Genomic DNA, 19779 nt, shown 5'->3' with positions numbered 1-19779 from the left:
ACCTCTAATCAAAAAATATAATGAAGGAGCTTAATTATCACTTAACACAGTCTGGTCAGTCAAATGCTTTATTTGAGACATTAAGCAAGATAAAGTGTAGTTATCCATTATATTATTACTTTCCTTAATAGTCTAAATAGTGTGGATAATCAATAAAGTGGTTTTTAATATATATTGCAAGCAAGATAAATATATTAAGTAAGTAATAATAAAAATTGTCTATAATAGTCACACATGCCATGTGCTTTATTTTAAATTTCAAAGTAATTACAAGTTCTGTTTCAGGGAGTATTTTTTTACTGATAGTGTGCTGAATAACCTTGCACAAAAAATAAAAAGATCACCCTGAGAGTCTAAAATCAATTTATTTTTTATGAATCAGTCATCTGAGACAAGCACAAAATGAGTGGTAATAGTGTAATTAAAGATGGAAGTTTCTGTATTTGTTACTAGAATATAGAAACGAAATCTATTTTGTATGTTCCACTTACATCCTATGCACTTAAACCCATCTGTTAGTTCTAGGAGGTTTGGTATAGATTTCTGGGGATTTTCTATGAATACCATTATGTCATCTGTAAATAGGAACAACTTTAGTTCTTTTCGATTTATATGCCTTTTATTTCCTCTTCTTGCCTCATGGTTCTGGCTAGGACATCTAATACTACCCTGAATAAGATGGGTGAAAACAGAAAGCTTTGTCTTGTTTTTGACTTTACCATTTAATCATGGAGGGTAATGTTAGCTGTAGTTTTTCTGCTTATTTTCCTCTTCGTGTTTGTAGAAGTTGAAGTTCTCTTTTATTTCTAGTTTCTGATAGTTTTTATCAGAGTTTATGAGGGTTTTGAACTTTAAGTTTCATGAATGCTTTTCTGTTTCTTCTTATCTCATATGCAATTTTTAGCCAATTAATATGATGTATTATATTAATTAATTTTCAATTATTAAATCAGTCTTGCATCCAGGAATGAACCCCATTTGGTCATGCTGTATAATTGTTTTCATATATTGCTGGATTCTACTCACCAACATTTCGTTAAGGATGTTTGTATCTAGATTCATGAGGGATATTGTTCTATAGTTTTCTTTCTATGTATTGTCATTGTTTTGCTATATAAGTTGGGAAACAATGTTTTGCTGTCTTTTCTATTTTCTGGAAGAGATTATGTAAACTTGACTGTATCCATATTTAATGGCTTTTCAAGAAAATCTAAAGTTAGCACAGCAAAATATTAAGATGTATCTATCTGGTGGAAGCTTACTAAATTCTCCTCTGTATTTATTTACCTCATTTTCAATCCCACTTCCTCAGTGCCTTGTGAAAAGATCTTGTTTATTTCTGTTAAAAAATCCCCGGATTCTCTGCTGTACTCCCTGTGCACACGGCAATCTGCATGTGCCTGTATCTTTCTTTCTAGCTGATGTCCCTCCAGTCTTCTCAGTTTCCAGCCTCTCCAGTGAACAACCAGCAGTGTCTGCAAGAAAGCTGATTTCTACTCTCTCAGCGGCTTCCCTTTAGGGCCACTGTCTAGTTAGTGGAAAGTGAGACTTGACCAGTGATCTCTAGATAATTAGTCTAGTATGTCTTCCCTTCATAAGATGTGTTCGGCTTTGAATTAGTGCATGCAGGCTTTAGGAAAAGCCTGACCCTCGAGTGATATGCTCCCATTTCACTCGCAGAGTACAGCCAGGAGGCACACGTTTCTGTTCCATTTACATATGAGGACCTATGCAACGCAAAACGAAATTGGGAGGCCAACTAGGTTTTCATTTGCACCCCAGGGAGTCAGCTACTGTTCTTTGCTAGGAGAATGATTACTTGAAAAGTTAAGAAGCTTTTTATGCTAGAATAGTCATGTTTGATTCATTTCCTCTGCAGATCTCTCTTGATAGAAATAGTTTTCTCTTTTCCATGCCTCTGCAAATAACACAGGTATGGCCTCTCTGCCATCATTGACACTAGGCTGAGCGTACACTCATGGATCAGGTAATGACCGAAGTCCTCAATGTTGTGAATTTCTCAGGGCTGCAGGAAAGTAAATTACAAAGTACAGACATTAGACCTGAATCCAGATCTCATATCTCCCAGGAAATTTTGACACATAAGAACTCATTTTCTTGAACAAGCTGATTAGTCTTGTAAGAGATTGCAGTAAGAGAGCCAGTTGTACATATCATCTGTGTGTCTGTGTCCCTATTTCAAGTATTATGAAAAATGAGACTTTCATCGGCTCTTGCATATCTATGGTCTTTTGTTGTCCAAAAAGATACATGATGAAAGAGCACGTAAGTACTGTATATGTCCTTCGTATTCCATCTAGAATAGCTAGCTACTTACTGGCTGGCCTGGCTCACCAACACCAATGGGTCCCGGAGCCCCTGTTCTTCCTTCCTGGCCTCTCTCTCCCTAAGAGAAAGAAATAATCAAATGAAAGTTTGAGCTTTTAAACAAAGAAGAAACATAGCACAAAATACTCTAAAGATTTCAATAACAATAAATAGCAAAACAGCCAAACTTTTCTCATTCATTAAGATAAAAAAAAAATTCTGGAGGAGGAGAAATGGCTTGAAATTTCAGTGAAGAAATCACCCTAAAATGTCCAGCATCCCTTCTGGTCTAAATGCAATAGGCACTGTATAGTAATTAGCAGGATGGACTGTGAGTAACTCATTTTGTCACTGAGATGACCACGCTGACAATGCTCATGCTGTCCCTGGCCCATCACCACCCCCACTCAGTTCCCTGTCACCTCTCCTTTCAGTTCTGTTTCACACTTGATCTCCTCAGAGCCCTTCTCCAACAGCTCTGCCAATACAGACTCCACCTTCCCTGGAGTCTCAACGTGCTACCGTGTAATTGACACCCATGGTGACACTTGATGACGTCCAAAGCACACTGTTTTGAACTGTTGTCTGCGTTAGCCCCACATCAATGTCTTTTTGTCCTAATGACTTAGAAAATTCATTTAAAATAAGCGCTCTGCTCTATTACATCCTTCATGTGCAGGGGACCTGGGATGTTGGTGTTCCAGTCCCTTCTAGCTCCCTGTGCACCTCTCTATCAACATTTACTTCTCAGTGCCATGGTTCTTCTGGTTTCTGTCCCTGTAGGCTTCTTTAATGTGCGTAGGTGATAGTTGATGTGTTGAGGAGTTTCACAAATCAATAACGCTTTGCATATTAACCTTTCAAGTCCATGAAAACTCAGCAGACCCAGTTGTACATTGGCAAGAGGGTGGGTATTTGGAGATAAGCAAATTTTTCACTCCAATCAAGTAAAAAACTATATTGATTATTCTTGTGGTAACTGCCCCTGACCAGGACACGCAGCGTCCAAGCATCCAGACGATAACTAACTTCTGCAAGCAGCCTCTTTGTATCTTTGAGGGTAAGATGAGCAGAGTTTAAATCATAGCTTCCCCAGCCCCCACAATAAATTCAAAAATCATCATTGGGCAAAGTGACAAGTATCTTTACCTTAATACCTTGCTGTCCAATACCCGGGACTCCTGGAGGACCATAAGGACCAGGAGGACCTGGCTCACCCTAGAGGAAGAAACAGTGATATGTTAGCTCAACTCAGTATCATTTGTTGAGCAGCTCTGAGATTCTTTGTTGAGGGCAACAAAGAAACCTAGTACCCAAGCACTGCCCTCGAGTGTGCACGCCAGTGAGAAACAGAACACAGACCCAGTTCGCAATTCCACACTCAGCATTGTAGGCACAGTCTTTGGGGCTGACAAAAGTGTTTCAATTTGCATTTTTAAATCAGAATTAAAATTAAACATAATAAAAATTAATATATAACAATGAATTCAGTCTGGATTTTGTCTTCATATCAACTCAGTTGTAAAACACTATTTTTAACATAGTTTTTGGTTGAAGGGACCCACCAAGACAAAGTTTTTAGGATCCATCAAAGTTACAGTGCAGCCCTCACTTGTTCATTCAATAAGTCTTCATTAAGTATTTCTGGCAGACACATTTTATTTTCTACCCAGTGATGATACTCTACCCTCTGTCCTTCCTTGCTGTTAAAATTATGACCCGTTCAGGCCGTGGGCAGCTATTCCTTGCCCTAAGGGGTGTAGAATGAATGATAGAAAATTGGTCTAATGCAAGTCTAGAGTCTCCTTTCCCTTGGCCACTGGTTACTCTAGGTTGGTCCTTGGCTGAGTTCTGACAAATGTAGGGGGCTTATTTAATGCAAAATGGAGCCTTATGCCTCTGGCTCTTGTTTCCTGCTCGAGGCTGACACAGCTATCTTACAGTCATGAGGCACCCACCTCTCAGAGGAATGCCAACAGTTGATGAGGATGATGCCGAAAAAATTTCAAAGAGCCTGCCTGATTCCTGGAGAACCGTATTAAGCTACTGATTCCATCCTGGACTACCTACTTTCAAACATACTTTTTGAAGCATTCTTCAACAAAAAGAGTGCTCATGATTAAGTCACTATTAGTCAAGGTGTCTGTTAATTTTCAGTTACTGCTGTCTCCTATGTAGCAGGCCGGGCATAGAATTCAGGCCATTATGGAACTGAATGAGAGCATCAGGCCCATTCATTTCACAGCTGTTAGTCCCAGAGAGATCACCTCAAAATCAGTTGATTGGAAAGTTTATGATGCTTTGGCATTTGAGTGGATTGAATTTACAAGTACCTTCTCTTCATCCTTTTGAGTACAAGTCAATCTGGAAGATAAATCAACTTCATTTTTTTCCCTTTGAAATTCAATTTTGTACTTATTTTTCTATGTAGATAAATCTTCTACAGCAGCCAGGTCATTACCGTTAATTTTTACGTGCTCTTTGCCATGGAATTTCTCTCTATATAATATCAGATTAAAACTTCTTCCTAAACTTAAAATTGTTTTCTTTTTTTTTTTTATCCTTACCTGAGGACATTTTTTCATTGCTTTTAGAGAAAGTGGAAGGAAGACAGGAAGGGAGAGAGAGAAACACTGGTGCAAGAGAGGAGCATCAACTGGTTGCCTCCCCTACGTGCCCAGACTGGGGATCACATGTGCCTGGACCGGGGATCAAACCTGCAACCTAGGCATGTGCCCTGACCCAGAATAGAACCAGCAGCTTTTTGGTTATAGGATGATACTCCAACCAACTGAGCCATACCAGCCAAGGCAAGTTGTTCTCTTAATCTCAAAGTTTGATTTAAGTGCTAGAGAATATTCAGTTTCCCAGGTTTATACTTCAAAGAACCATTTCCTTACGTCTTTGCTGTCCACTCAAGTTGGAATCTCCTTGTCAATTACACTGCATGTGGGTGACTGTTTCCATTATTCAGTAAATGAACACCTTGGTCATTTACCAAATCATTTAGCTTTGGTCAAGTACCAGCAGCTACTGAGAGATTTCGTAATATTTCTTAAATATTGGGGAAATTACAGGGATCTGAAGCTTAAATTACAGAGGGATTTCAAGTGCTTAAATTAATTTCTCAGGAGCCTAGCATCTCAACATAGGACCTGCAGACCAGTGTCAGCCAACATTTAACATTTGCCTTTCCTACTTCCCCTTTCCCTTTCCTACAAAGATTCCTGAGGAGCTAGAAAAGTGGTCCCGGTTGTAAAGTACTACACAGCTGGGTACGACAGAAAAGAAAGAAGAGAGTCAGCACTCAGAATGATTTTCTAGGAATTCACCAAGGTGACATAGCCCTAGTAAGACTCCAGACTTGATTCCTTTTCTGCTATTATTCTTGCTCCAGCCCTCACCAACACACATGCACACACACACACACACTGCCGCAGTGTTACTTATTCCTCTACTTCATTCTCTCTAACCATCAGAGGGTGTGCAAAGCGGGCTGGGTCTAAGTGGTGGCCCCAGAGGGCTCTGTTTCTCATGACCTCCATACGAGTGTGGGCGTGTGCGAGTGTGAGCAGGGGTGCCACACAGTTAGACAGACCGCTTCGGTCCTCCTCAGAAATTAAGGACCTCTATGCTGTGGGCCTCAAGATTGAAGAAAGCCGCTGTTTACTTAAACCAACTATTTCCAAGCACTGCCCTGGCACTTTATATACATTTAATGTTTTAACAATTTTAGGCAATAGGTATTTTTTCTGTGTTATGATGTAGGGATATAATCTCCATTTTTTAAATCTATTTTTCAGCGTATGTAAAATCACAGGAAAAAAACATAGCTTTGGAGTCATTCATTGTAGTCGAATCCTCGCTCTATAAATTACTAACAGTTTGAGCTTTTGCAAGATCTTCCTATGCAAAACAAAGATAATTACATCTACCTTACAGGGTTGCTGAGAGGGTTCAAGATATTGTCACAGAACGTCTAAGTCATGACCAGTCACGTGGTAGCTGTTCAATGTGTGCAGATTCAACTGTCACTCATCAGGCTTTCCTTGGGCACCAACCTGACACCCAGTACCCGCTTAGAATTACAGACGCAAAGCAGACCGCGCCTGCGCTTCACAGACACTTACAGCTGGCTGGACAGACGAACGAACGTAAAGCAAAATACAAGCACAGATGTTAGGTAGAATAAAGACATCCACAGAGACTGTAAGGCTGTGAGGCAGAAATGTTTAATTCTACCCGCAGCAATTGGAACATTTTCATATAGCAGGGAAGATCTTTGCTCTGAATGAAGAAGTAGGAATCACATCTAATGTGGTAGGAAAGGAAAGGACCAAAAGTTCAGGAAAAGGAAAGCATCTGAGACACAAAGTGATTTGAAATGTTCTGGGTACAATAAGCAGTTCTGTGGGCTCGGGTGGACAGGAATGGGAAGACAGCAGGTCACTGTCTGGAGCAGTTCTGTCCACTGAAAATACACAGTGAGCCACAAATGTAACTTTAAATTTTCTAGTAGCCATGCTGAGAAAGTAAAAATACATTTTACCTAATCCAATATATCCAAAACATTGCCCTTTCAACACATAATCAATTAGAAATCTTACCAATGATTTAATTTTTATTATTTTTAATTCTGTATCTTTGAAATCCTACATGTATTTAACATTTAGGGTGCATCTGACTTTGCACGAGGCACATTTCAAGTGCTCAGGAGCCATTTATGGCCATTGAACTTGCCGGCGCAGGTTTGGAGTGACTAAAGAGGCCGGAGGCTCAGGTCAGAACCACGGAGAATACCAGCGTTTAAATGAAGTGGGAGTGGAAGAGCACAGAGATGTCCTGTGGAAAGTTGGTGAAGGCAGTGGCCAAGAAAAAAAAGGGGGAGCTAACAAAAACAGTATAAAGGAAGTCAGGAAAAATAATTTTAAAGGAAACTCCTAATTCCCAAAGACAAACTCATGATCTTCCACTTGCAGATGTGGTCATCCTGCAGCATTCTCTCTCAGGAAAGGGCACCCCAACCCTTCCATGGGTCAAACCAGAACCTAGGAGTCACTCTTGACAACTCTCACACCCTTATCTGCCATATGCAATGCATCACCAGCGCCTATCAATACACCTCCTAAATCTCTCTCAAATCCATCGACCACCTTGATTCTCTACCATGTCTCTACAGCCTACCCCAAAAGAACAGCAGCTTTTGCTCAGACTACAACAGCTTCCGTAGGACTCTACATGTATCCATTCTAGCACACTCCAATTCATTCCCCTCATTGCTGCCACAACAATCTTTTCTATTTTAATTTTAATTTCAAAGCCTTTCCCTTAGCTCTCAGGATGAAGACAGAGCTCCTTAGAAGGCTGGCAAGCTCCTGCACAGCATGGTCCTGTGGCCTTTCCAGCCCCCTCTGTTATTCGTTGCTTCTTCACACACCACCCTAGCAGCATTGACCTTTGTTCAGTCCCTTGTCATGTTCCCTTCTGCCACAGGATCTTTGCACATGCTATTTTTTAAAACCCTCACCTGAAGTTATGTTTATTGATTTTAGAAGAGAGGGAGGGAGAGGGATGGGGAGAGAAAGAAATATCGATGTGAGAGAAATATCAATCAGATGCCTCCCATATGTGTCCCAACTAGTAATCAAACCCACAACCTAGATATGTGCCCTGAATGGGAATCAAACCCGCAACCTCTTGGTGCATGGGACAACATTCCAACCAACTGAGCCACCCATACTATTTTATGTATCTGGGATGTTTTTGCTTCCCTATTTTCCTAGTCAATCCTGCCTCATCCTTCAGATCTTATTTTAAGGAATATGGCTTCAGGGAGGGCTTCTCCGACCAGGTGAAATCCCTATTTCAGAGGCACCGATAGCATCATTTTCCTCTTTTTCTGAGCAGTCTTTATAATTGCAACTTTGCATTTAGTTAATATGGTTCCCCCTAGACTGTGGGGAGGATGTCATGTGATTTTGCTCAGTTTTGCATTGTCAGTGCTCAGCTAATTGATATCATCCACTCAACTATCCATGCAGCATTTACTGAGCAGCACAAGGGAGCAGGTGCTGTGCTGGCTGCTGGCGGTGAACAAAACAGGACGCCTTTCTAGGCTGGGGAAGTTGGGAGTCTAGAAATGCTCCCCTGGAGTTCCCCCTGGTTTCTTCAGGTTTTCAGTCAAGAGCAACTGTATATAAATTACATAGTGATAGCAAGTACCAATTATGTAGTTACTCTTGCAAACTTACCCAGGTACAATTAATCTTTGCGGTTTTTCTTTTTTCAACTGAAGGAGTAATGAAATTCTAATAGATGGCCTAAGGTTACACCATGTGGAAAATCCAGCCAGAGAAACCCAACACTCCTATTTCCTGGCTCTGGCTCTAACCAAAGCCAACGTCCTTCCTTTCCCTAAGATAATAAATAATGAAGGGTTGTCCAAGACTCTTGGAAATTTTTGAGGATAGAACTCTACCATTTCTTGAGTAATAAAATTGTGAACAATTTAATCAGACCGTGAGATTTTCTTAACATTAAAAAGATGTTTTAGCAACTATTTTTTGTTATTTCCCACTCAATGTGTAGCACCAGCTTAAATATTTTGTCTCGTGACAAATATTCTCTTCCCAAATGGAAGAAAAGGATGGACGAGTGTTTTGCAATTGCAAAATGGTTCGGGTATAGCCGAGATACATGCTCAGCTAAAACTCAGGGCAGGGATGAGTATAGACGTATTCCTGGGGAAAAGTCAAGAAAGGCCCCCCCGCCTTTTTTGGAAAGAAGGTAAAAGGGGACAGGAAACTAATACTTATCAAATTCTTACTAAATCAAGCTCAATTTTTAGTCCCTAATTTCTCTTGTTTGACAGGAAGTGTTATGTAATAAGAGGTGTATTTTTACAAAATATATCCAGCTAGACTTATTCTACATAATAAATTTTAATAAAAGGAGGGGTTGTCAAGGTACTTAACTACTTAATAATTATTGTCAACATATATGGCACTTAATATGTAACAAGTGCTATTCTGAGTGCTTCACATATATTAGCTCATATAATCCTCAAAACAATGTTAAGAGGTAGACACTAATATTAACCCATTACATGGATGAGCAAATGAGGCATGGGAAGGAAGTGACTGGCCCAAGTTACAGAGCTAATGTAATAGTAGGCTAGGTTTGAATCCTACCAGTCTGCTTTTAGAGATTGTGCTCTAGCTACCCTGCAAACTGCCCCATGGGACTTTTCAAAATCATCTCATTGTAGACTAAATTCATGTCTTTATTATAGGATGAAAAACACAAAAGTCAGATAGTTTAAATCTACCCATAGCTGAAGATCCATCATATGAAAACCAAGAATCCTGAAACACAATGTAAGCTGAGAGGAAATACACTTTACACAAGCTGACTCACATGTCATTTTCCCCAGCATCAGTGTTGTCACTGAATTAGTGGTAACGGGGTAAAGGTAACATAAATTACAACTGGTAGTACTATGATCACACAATGTAATTTTACATATGTAAACCCATTCCTGAGTTTGGAACCACCATCATGTTAAAATCTCCAATTGCAGGCTTGTTTGAATACCTCTACTTGGGGAAGAGAAAAGACCAGAGTTCATATACTCCACCTACTTGCCCCTTCCAAAGAAGAAAAAACTTCAAAGTAACAAAGAATTGGAGAATAATGTAATTAAAACTATACTACTATACCAGATTTTAGTAACTCTTAACTCCACTAAGGTTAAACCACATACAGTTGACAACATCCAACCAAGTCTGACCTACAAAAATGGCAATTCACATGGTTCAGTCTAACTGGAAAGTCATACTTCATCCCATGTAATAAAGTCTAAGGCATAGTGTGTTATTTCCCTAAAAAGGGGCACCAGTCAGCACCCCATCAAGTGAGCTTTTAAGAATCACACTGGTGGCCACTGTTGGACTCCTCCTGCACAGAGTAAGTTGCTGGAACATATTCAGGGTGAACCCTGTCCATAGATCTGAGAACCAAACATTGATTTAGGAGAGAAGATGGGTTCATATGACAGTGTGATGTGTTTCTTAAACTTACCTTGGAGACGGGGGCCGGGGAAAATGAGGAGAGTTACTGTTGAAAGGGCGCAATGTTTATTTTGGGGTGATGAGAAAGTTTTGAGTATGGACAGTGGTGATGGTTATACAACATTGTGAATGTATTCACTACTACTGAATCATACACTTACAAATGGTTAAAATGTGACGTTAATTATATTTTACCTTATCCATGGAATAAACTTGATTTTCCCTGTTGCAGTGTTGCTATTGCAGCTTGAATTAAGTAAGAACACAGATTTAACTATTTTTCTAAGACTTCTGAGTTCTCTCCAAAGACATTGCAGTAACCGATTCTATTCCACATTAGTGCCAGCTTGACTGGGCATGTGGGTTAGACTCGGTGCCTTGGTGGGAAATATCAGCAGCATTTTGGTTTCTCAATCTGTCAGAGTTTTCACCTTAGCGGTCTCTACATACACACCTGCACACACATTCACACAGGGCGTACACCATCTGCCCAGAACCACCTGCGTCAGAGATTCGGGAATGAACATCATCTAACTTGAAGCCATTGGCTGACATCCCGCATGTTCTGGCAGACGCTTCGAATTGTCACTTTCAGTTGTCTCATGCCAAGTGAGTTAATAAGCTAATTTAGAGTCCTGGTGGGCAGGTGTGCATGTAGGTCAAAGCCCTTTCTGCAACCAGAATCGCTGGATTACTAATGCCCCTTTCCCTTTAATTATAGGCTCAGGGCAGAAATAGCATTTAGACTGACATCTCCAAAGGAAAAATATTCACATGGTTTGGCAGCTTGGTTCTGGTTCTTCATTAAACAGATATTTGTAATTAAAATTGTAAAAGATACTTCCCATTACAGTGCTATTCGCTGAGCTATCACAACCTTGTTCAAAGTTGTTAGCCTGAACCAGAAGGCCCATTATTGGTTTTGGACAGCTGGTAAAGCTGATGTGTTCCAGTATCCTGTACTTCAAATACTCTCTATGAGGCCAAAAATATAGTCATTCAGTTAGGAGACCTATGGACTTAAAAAGAAAGTTTTCTGTTTGATTAATTATTCTGTATCAGGAATTGCTGACATCATGTATGTTTCAGCTAATTTACTTCCCATTGAGTTATAAGGATTTATATTCCATTGCAAATCATGATTTTTTTTAAAGATTGAAAGCAACATCATAATGTCAGGAAATTGTTAGGTGTTTTTTTTTAAATATATTTATTGATTATGCTATTACAGTTGTCCCATTTCCCCCCCTTCACTCCACTCCATCCTGTCCCCCCTCCCTCCTACATTCCCCCCCTATAGTTCATGTCCATGGGTCATACATACAAGTTCTCTGGCCTCTACATTTCCTATACTATTCTTACCCTCCCCCTGTCTATTTTCTACCTACCATTTATGCTACTTATTCTCTGTACCTTTCCCCCCTCTCTCCCCCTCCCACTCCCCTATTGATAACCCTCCATGTGATCTCCATTTCTGTGGTTCTGTTTCTGTTCTAGTTGTTTGCTTAGTTTTCTTTTGTTTTGGTTTTCGGTGTGGTTGTTAATAACTGTGAGTTTGCTGTCATTTTTACTGTTCATATTTTTTATCTTCTTTTTCTTAGGTAACTCCCTTTAACATTTCATATAATAAGGGCTTGGTGATGATGAACTCCTTTAATTTGACCTTATCTGGGAAGCACTTTATCTGCCCTTCCATTCTAAATGATAGCTTTGCTGGATAGAGTAATCTTGGATGTAGGTCCTTGCCTTTTATGACTTTGAATACTTCCTGCCAGCCCCTTCTTGCCTGTAAGTTCTCTTTTGAGAAATCAGGTAACAGTCTCATGGGAACTCCTTTGTAGGTAACTGTGTCCTTTTCTCTTGCTGCTTCTAAGATTCTCTCCTTCTCTTTAATCTTGGGTAATGTAATGATGATGTGCCTTGGTGTGTCCCTCCTTGGGTCCAGCTTCTTTGGGACCCTCTGAGCTTCCTGGACTTCCTGGAAGTCTATTTCCTTTGCCAGATTGGGGAAGTTCTCCTTCATTATTTATTCAAATAAGTTTTCAATTTTTTGTTCTTCCTCTTCTCCTTCTGCCACCCCTATAATTTGGGATGTTGGAACATTTCAAGATGTCCTGGAGGTTCCTAAACCTCTCCTCATTTTTCTGAATTCTTGTTTCTTCATTCTTTTCTGGTCGGATGTTTCCTTCTTCCTTCTGGTCCACACCATTGATTTGAGTCCCAGTTTCCTTCTCATCACTATTGGTTCCTTGTACATTTTCCTTTGTTTCTCTTAGCATAGCCTTCATTTTTTCATCTAATTTGTGACCAAATTCAACCAATTCTATGAGCATCCTGATTACCAGTGTTTTGAACTGTACATCTGATAGGTTGGCTATCTCTTCCTCGCTTAGTTGTATTTTTTCTGGAGCTTTGAAGTGTTCTGTCATTTGGGCCATTTTTTTTTTTGTCTTGGTTTGCCTGTTACGTAAAGGGGCGGAGCCTTAGGTGTTCCCTGGGGTGGGGTAAAGCTGGTCACTGCACTGTGATGATGTACGTGGGGGAGGGGCTGAGAGGGAGAAATGGTGCCTGCTCCACTCTCTGCCAGATTTCAGCCACTCCCTCCACTACCCACAATCAAATTGGGCTCCTCTAGTGCTGATTCCCGAGTGGGTGGGCTTGTGCACTCTCTAGGCCCCCGTGTATCTCTCCAATGACCTCTCCTGTGAGGCTGGGAGTTTCTCCTGCTGCTTCCTCAACCTTCACAGGTATTTTCAATCAGCAGTTTGAGGCTGGAGCCCTGGGTTACGTGGTGTGCTTCGCTCCTCTGACGGTCCTCCCAGTTTATCTGTGAGCGAATGTGGGGCTGTGGGGCTATTGGTCCAAAACCAATAGCTGTCGCACTGCCTGCCCCATTCGCTCCACAATCCGCCACCTCTCTGGGTCCTTCCACCAGCTGCCACCTTGCCTCAAGTCCTGTCTGCCCCGGCTGCCCATCTCTTCCCCTCCTACCTGTCTAGGTGAGTGTTTCTTCTTTATCTCCTTGGTTGTCGGATCCGTGCGGTTCGATTTTCTGTTAGTTCTGGTTGTTTTTTGTTTTTAAATTGTTGTTGTCCTTTTGGTTGTGCGAGGAGGAGCCGTGTGTCTACCTATGTCTCCATCTTGGCTGGAAGCCAAATTGTTAGGTTTTTGAGTTGTATGGGAACTAAAATAAGGAGAAAGTTGAAAATTCTTCACAGTTGTTCATATTTGTGGTATTGAACTACTTCCAAACCACAATTGAAATATTAGTTAGGTTTAGTAGGTTGACCTACTAAAGCTACTAAGCTAACTTTGAGTCAAATCAAGTATTTAAATAATTACCAAAACAGCAATGTATTTTTGAAACTATTGTACTAAATCTTCATCAATGATTTTTCTGTTCTAATGAAAATATTGACATTATAAAAAACATGAGAATCTAAGTTGTATATATGAACTGTAAAGAAAATAAAATTAAGCCCCAAGTCTTTATGCCAGTCTGAGAAAGAAAGTGGAAGTATAAATAACACACTAGATTACTTAATGCACAAGAAGCTTTTGATGGTTTATGCCAACCACTGTCCTATTTGTCTTCATTATCCAACTAACTCGGAAGAACGGCCAAAATTCCTGCCTACTTCACCCTTCTCTCTGATTCCTTCCACAATCTCCCCATTCTCTCAATTGAAATTGCTCTCTCAAAAGTTTCCAATAACCTCAGAATTGACAAACTGACTCCCTCCTTAGGCTCCTGTCTGTTTGACCTCTATCTTCAGTATGCTACTGCTGACAACTCATTCCATTTAAAACCTTCCCCTCATTCACTCATTGGTTCAGTCAACAAATACTTATAATTCAGCTTACTTTAAATGCGTTTGAGGTCGCATATATATTTTTTTATCTCTCAGATATGATTGTGGTGCTTCTGACCCTTTATCACTGGATCTTATGCTTTAGATTTTTCTTTAAAACAGTGATGGACCTGCATATACCTGTCCAATTCTCCTGCCAACTGTCCATATCTGAAAGAACTTTGGCAATGTATAAAGGCATAATACATGGAAGCTCAAAGAAAACTTGATTGGTACACTGCCAGGTACCAAAATTACCTGCATATGCATTCCTAGTGGCTGTGTTTAGGACCGATGAGTAGTGCTCTTTTTTTTCTTTTTTTCTTTTTTATCCTCACCTGAGGACATGCTCATTGATTTTAGAGAGGAAAGGAGGGAGAGAAACATCAGTATGAGGAGAAACATCCATTGTTTGCCTCTCCTATGTGCCCCAACTAGGGACCAAACCCATAACCTAGGCATGTGCCCTGACCAGAATCAAACCCGTGACCTTTCAGTTTATGGGACTACGTTCCAACCAACTGAGCCACACCAGCCGGGGCAGCCCTCTTTTTAAAAATAACCTTTTTTCATAGAGCATTTTGAAGGAAACAGGATGTTCTACAGGGATGTTTATTAGGCTTGCAGTTTTAATTTTAGAATCTGTATATTTAGCTATTACTTAATTCCTCCAGCTACTTGAAAAATATCTACTGTGCTTAGGAACCTCAAACTATGGGATAAAAAAATGGAGGCTGGACAGAGTTGGATAAGGAGGAGAAGGGGTCTAAGAATCACAGGGTGATGCAGCACTTGGGTGTGTTCTAAGTGCCTAATTTGCCTTCCCTACTCCTCTTGAAACATAGGCTTTGTCTTTTTATTAATACTACGTCCTTTGTTCATTTTCGATGGATGATGGATGTTTAATTCACTGGAGATTATTTTTTTGCCCTGACCACATTCAATTTGTTAAACTGGACCAGGCTGATGACATTTCTCTATGGATTTTCTTAACATCTCAGAAGTTAAACTGAACATAAGGTAAGACCAAGTCTCATACATTAAAGGACTTTAAGATTTTTATACTTGTGTGTAGCGCAAGAAGAAAAGACTTAGCAGGGAGAAAACCCTACAGGAAATATGTGAACATCTGAGAGTAAAACAATGGAAGAGGTTAGAAGAAGGGAGGTAATTCATGTATTAAGATAATTTAATATATAATATCACAGTACTTGTTAATGCTTTGGGGATTAACATGTGGTATTTTGCCTTGGGAAAATACATCAGGGCTATTTCCAACTGTCCTTTGGCCTTAGTACTGAAATCCTAGCACTAGGAGACTTCAACATGTCACGACCCGTTTCCTGGTCAAGCCACAATGAGCTGTCTCTCCCTCCAGGAGCACAAAGAGGGTCTCGGAAAGAGCAAATTTGCATGAGACTTGAGAAAAAAATATCCTTCAGACATAACCACAGAAAAACATCAAGAAATGGGAAAAATTACCTAACGTGGGCTTGTCCATCCAGCCTTCTGTGCTTATTTGTTCAAAACTAATTTTGGTGATTTATTCTCCATGATTTGAAAGGCTTGCCAATCTTGCACCATTCTTTCCAGTTATTAGAGGGCCCATTCCATGGCCAGATGTGACTGCAACCTGAACCACCAGGGCCGCGCTTGGAAGTCGGCACAGGGATTTAGGCACTCAGTTTTTACTGAGAGAGCACAGTGCTCTTTTGAGTCACACTTTCAGGTCCATCCTAGGGATAAGTCTTTGTGGGTACTCTCATGGTTATAATTCGAGTTAATGTAGAAATGGATGGGATGCCCTCCTTAGGAATGCCACTGCGTGGCCCTCATGTGTGAGAGAGACTGAGGTGCCCTTGGAGCCAAGGTTTCGCTGTGAGGAACATCTATGTTTTGTTTCTAAGGAAACAAGGGCATCCGGGGCAAAAGAGGAGCTACTTTACATGTGGAAAAGATTAGGGGCAGAAAGAATTTGTGGAAACAAGGCCAGAGTCACATTTTTCCTTGATTTGTCACATGCTATTTTTTTTCCTTTTGTTCTTTGGCCACCTTCACTGCAAACCCTTTGATGAAGCAAATCAAACCACTAGAGCAACAGAATGGGATTGTAGTTCATGAGAGCAACCATTCACACATTTAGAGACAGGCAGACCCTATCCAGGAATACTCAGGGAATATTCACAAATGTTACAAATCTAAAGGTTTCCATTAGAATGTCTTATAAGAAATAAAATAATTCAAAGAGCACATTACTGGTTTCTATTTCCTCATACAATTCCCTTCCTTCTTTTCTTGCATTTCTGGATAAACATTATAACCAAGTAGAAAGGTGCCTCTTAACAGATTGATGTTTCTGTTAGAGTACATTAAAAGTGGAGACAGATGCAATTTGCATCCTGCCCAAAAGAAATGTATTTACCTCAGGTTGACTATTCAGGAAACTGAGCAATTTTCCTAAGGAGATAAATATAATATGGTGGTTAAGAGCAGACCGGCTGGGTCTGAATCCTGGCTCTGTCCCTTACTTGCTGTGTAGACTTGGACCCACTGCTAACCTCCCTGTGCCATAGCTTGATCTGTACCTAATGTTGGGGTAAGAAAAGAGTGTGCCTCAAAAGGTAGTATTATGTTAAATGAGCATTTAGAACTGTACCTGCAGATAATCAATAAATAAGGGTTATCCATCATTATAGAAGTTTTAAAATAAATAATCCTCCCTGTGCCCATTAGAAAACACAGAATTATTGGATTTTAGATGCTGTTTTTATACAAATTACAGTAGCAATTTCTTAAAAAGTATTTTGTCATAAAATGGGAGTGGATGAAAAGAAATGTCACTATAAAACAATATTATTTTTAGATTGAGGAAAAAATAGTTTATCTGGTCTTTAGGATTTAGAAGTAATTCTGGGATGTAAAATGAAAGTATTCCCTGAAAGCTGACTTTTAATACAATACACTCATAAATGTATAAAATTTAAAAAATAATGTTCAATGTGACATGCATCTCTGATCCAAAGACAAGTAGAAATTAGTAATAGTCTCCAACTAAGAGTCAAGAGACTACTACATTTGTGACTTTAAACCAGACATACAACTAGAGGGAAAAAGAGAAGCTCATTCTCACCTCACTTCCTCCCGACAACCTTGAACATGCCCTAGATATTCGCAGTGAACTTTATGTCTTTTTGATTGGCAATGCACGTTGTGTGTTCACCTAGCAGTGAGTAACATCAAAGCAGTAATTTTATGTTACATATCTTTTACCACAATTTTTAAAAAAAATTGAGAGGCTCTTTTGTAAATTAATGAAGTCCTCAGATGCTTTTGACACAACTCCTTTTATGATGTCGCTGTGAAGGTCAAGCGTGCAGTGTTATTATGTCAGAAAATCACAGGCTCCCTCAAACATTTCACTCTTTGTTATTTATTCTTTCTAGGAATTAATGCATGGCTGGATGAAAAGCTAAATTTTGTTGAAATAATGTATTTAAAAAGAAAAGCCATAGTGGTAATCGTATGAGACATAAAGAGGAATGACCCAATGACAGCACCCCTTTGTGGACTGCCACCAACCCTGTCCCAACGGCAGGAGTCCTTCGCCCGGCCCAGCACTTCCGCAGGTGCCCCCCAGAGCTGACGGGCCTGCCTCTGCCCCTGCCTCTGCCTCAGGCAAGCCATTGGATCTCCAGACTTTCTCATTTTCAAAAATGAAAATTCTGGGCCAAAGTGACCACCCATATCCCTTGCGCCTCAAAAATTCCATAATTCTAGTACTGTCACAAACTCCAACCCTGAACCCTGATTTTAAGCCTCTCTTTCACAAACAAATGAAAATCATCATCTTCGGTAAACAAAAAATCCTAGAAATAAGCATGAACTGTCAAAATATTTTTTTTCCTTGCTCCAGGATTTTACCTACAGCCAAAGCAATTTTATAAAATCCTTCTACTCGGTATTCAAAAGAGCCATTTCTCTCCCCTCAGAGAGAAATGTAGGCAAGGACTGGGGAAGACACCTTCCCCAGATGAAGCTGAGGCATGCTCCTGTGGAGAAGCCCGTTCTATTTTAATTGCCAATTAAAAGTGGCCTGGGGAATCACACACTGTCATTATCTCATTAAAAATAAAAAATACTATTCTTGTCACTCCTTTACTCTCGCCCAAGTAGCCCAACTACTCCCCACAACTTAAATTTAATAGCACTTTTAAAGTATTGGCTTTATCTAGGGCCCACTGGGGACAGCAATTTCCACGGTTATCACCGCCGTAAATTTCACAGATCTCCAGTCACTAACTCAGCTCCACCTACTGGGTATTTTCCACATCCGTGAAACTTACTAAGCATTGAGAAGAATTGAAAAGGAAGTAGAGGGCTCGATTTCAGCAAATGAATGGTCACTCTCATTGGAAAACAGAGTTTTATAAAGGGTCCTTTACACATCCCTCTCATTGCATCTTTTAGTTCTGCTTGGCTCTCCTTCAGCCCTCCCTATCTGTCTCGCCTGGTTATCTGGAATGACGTTATAAGCACGGAACTGATCACTGAGGTTATGCCCCTGTTTAAAAAAAAAACAAACTTGATTTCTTTGTTATAAGAGTTATAAATTCTCTTCCCTTGTGAACTGTAGATGGAGTTGGCATTCCATGTAGGAAGTAGGGTCATTTGAATTGAGTTACTTGTTACTACTTAGAAGTTTCTAGTGATCTATATTATATAATGTCTAAAGGGCACAAGTCAAAGAGGATGCACTGCAAAGATTCTGATGATGGCTTATTTCTAATAATGCCCCCTTTGAATAATATAATAGTAAGTGAAAAAGCTATGCCGGTGACTTCCTCCAGGTACCTGAACAATCTTGCTTCTATGTACACACCTGCAGGTTATTTTGCATTGCCAAACATACTTCCTGAAAGAGTCCATTGACTTCTGCTTTGTAACAACATGCATTACCATGGCTCACGAGGGGAAAGGCACTCTGCCCATCTTTAACCCAAGAATAGGATTACCTTATTGCCTTGAAATCCCTTCGAACCCGGGTCCCCTGGAGGTCCACTAATGCCCTGCTCCAAGATGAAAACCAAGAATTAGTTCTGGCTCTAAGGGCCAGCAGGAATGAATCATTCATTAGGAGATCCCTGGAGATCCCAGAGTTAGAATTCAGACCACAATTCAGTTAAAAAGTGATTACATGGGATTGAGAAATGGAATGAGATGAAATACCTTGTGTCACATAAGCAGCTTCTAAAATAGTACTTAAGCTGAGAGCAAACATTATTAATGAGATGTTTGTTTGCTAAACCTGTGTTTCCAACCTTATTTCTTTACTGGACCCATTTTTTGAAAGATTTCAAATAAACAACTTAAAAAAAATATCTAAGGCATCTATAACTGAAAATTGGAACTTCCAATGGCCCTTTGATGGCGAGTGACTGTCCTACCTTGGCACAATTCCAGGCCATAGTGAAGGAGTTGATGGTTAATGAATGCTATCTAGGAAATCTTGGGTAAGAGTATCATTTTCAGAA

At 40.0% G+C, this 19779-nt stretch overlaps 1 protein-coding gene across 2 annotated transcripts in view; it reads right to left on the bottom strand.

The window, feature by feature from the left end:
• The window catches only part of COL28A1 (collagen type XXVIII alpha 1 chain), a 151515-nt gene that overhangs the window by 100349 nt on the left and 31387 nt on the right, over positions 1–19779 (bottom strand). For both annotated transcript variants that reach the window (XM_024577166.4, XM_053926548.2), the window contains exons 11-13: positions 19261–19314; positions 3478–3546; positions 2339–2407 (exon numbers count right to left, since the gene is read on the bottom strand). In XM_024577166.4, coding sequence (XP_024432934.2) covers positions 2339–2407; positions 3478–3546; positions 19261–19314 — 192 coding nt within the window. The remainder of the gene's footprint in view (positions 1–2338; positions 2408–3477; positions 3547–19260; positions 19315–19779) is intronic.

This window comes from Desmodus rotundus, chromosome 6 (assembly GCF_022682495.2).
Source record: "Desmodus rotundus isolate HL8 chromosome 6, HLdesRot8A.1, whole genome shotgun sequence".
Lineage (NCBI taxonomy): Eukaryota > Metazoa > Chordata > Mammalia > Chiroptera > Phyllostomidae > Desmodus > Desmodus rotundus.
This window is presented reverse-complemented; position numbering and strand designations above follow the sequence as displayed.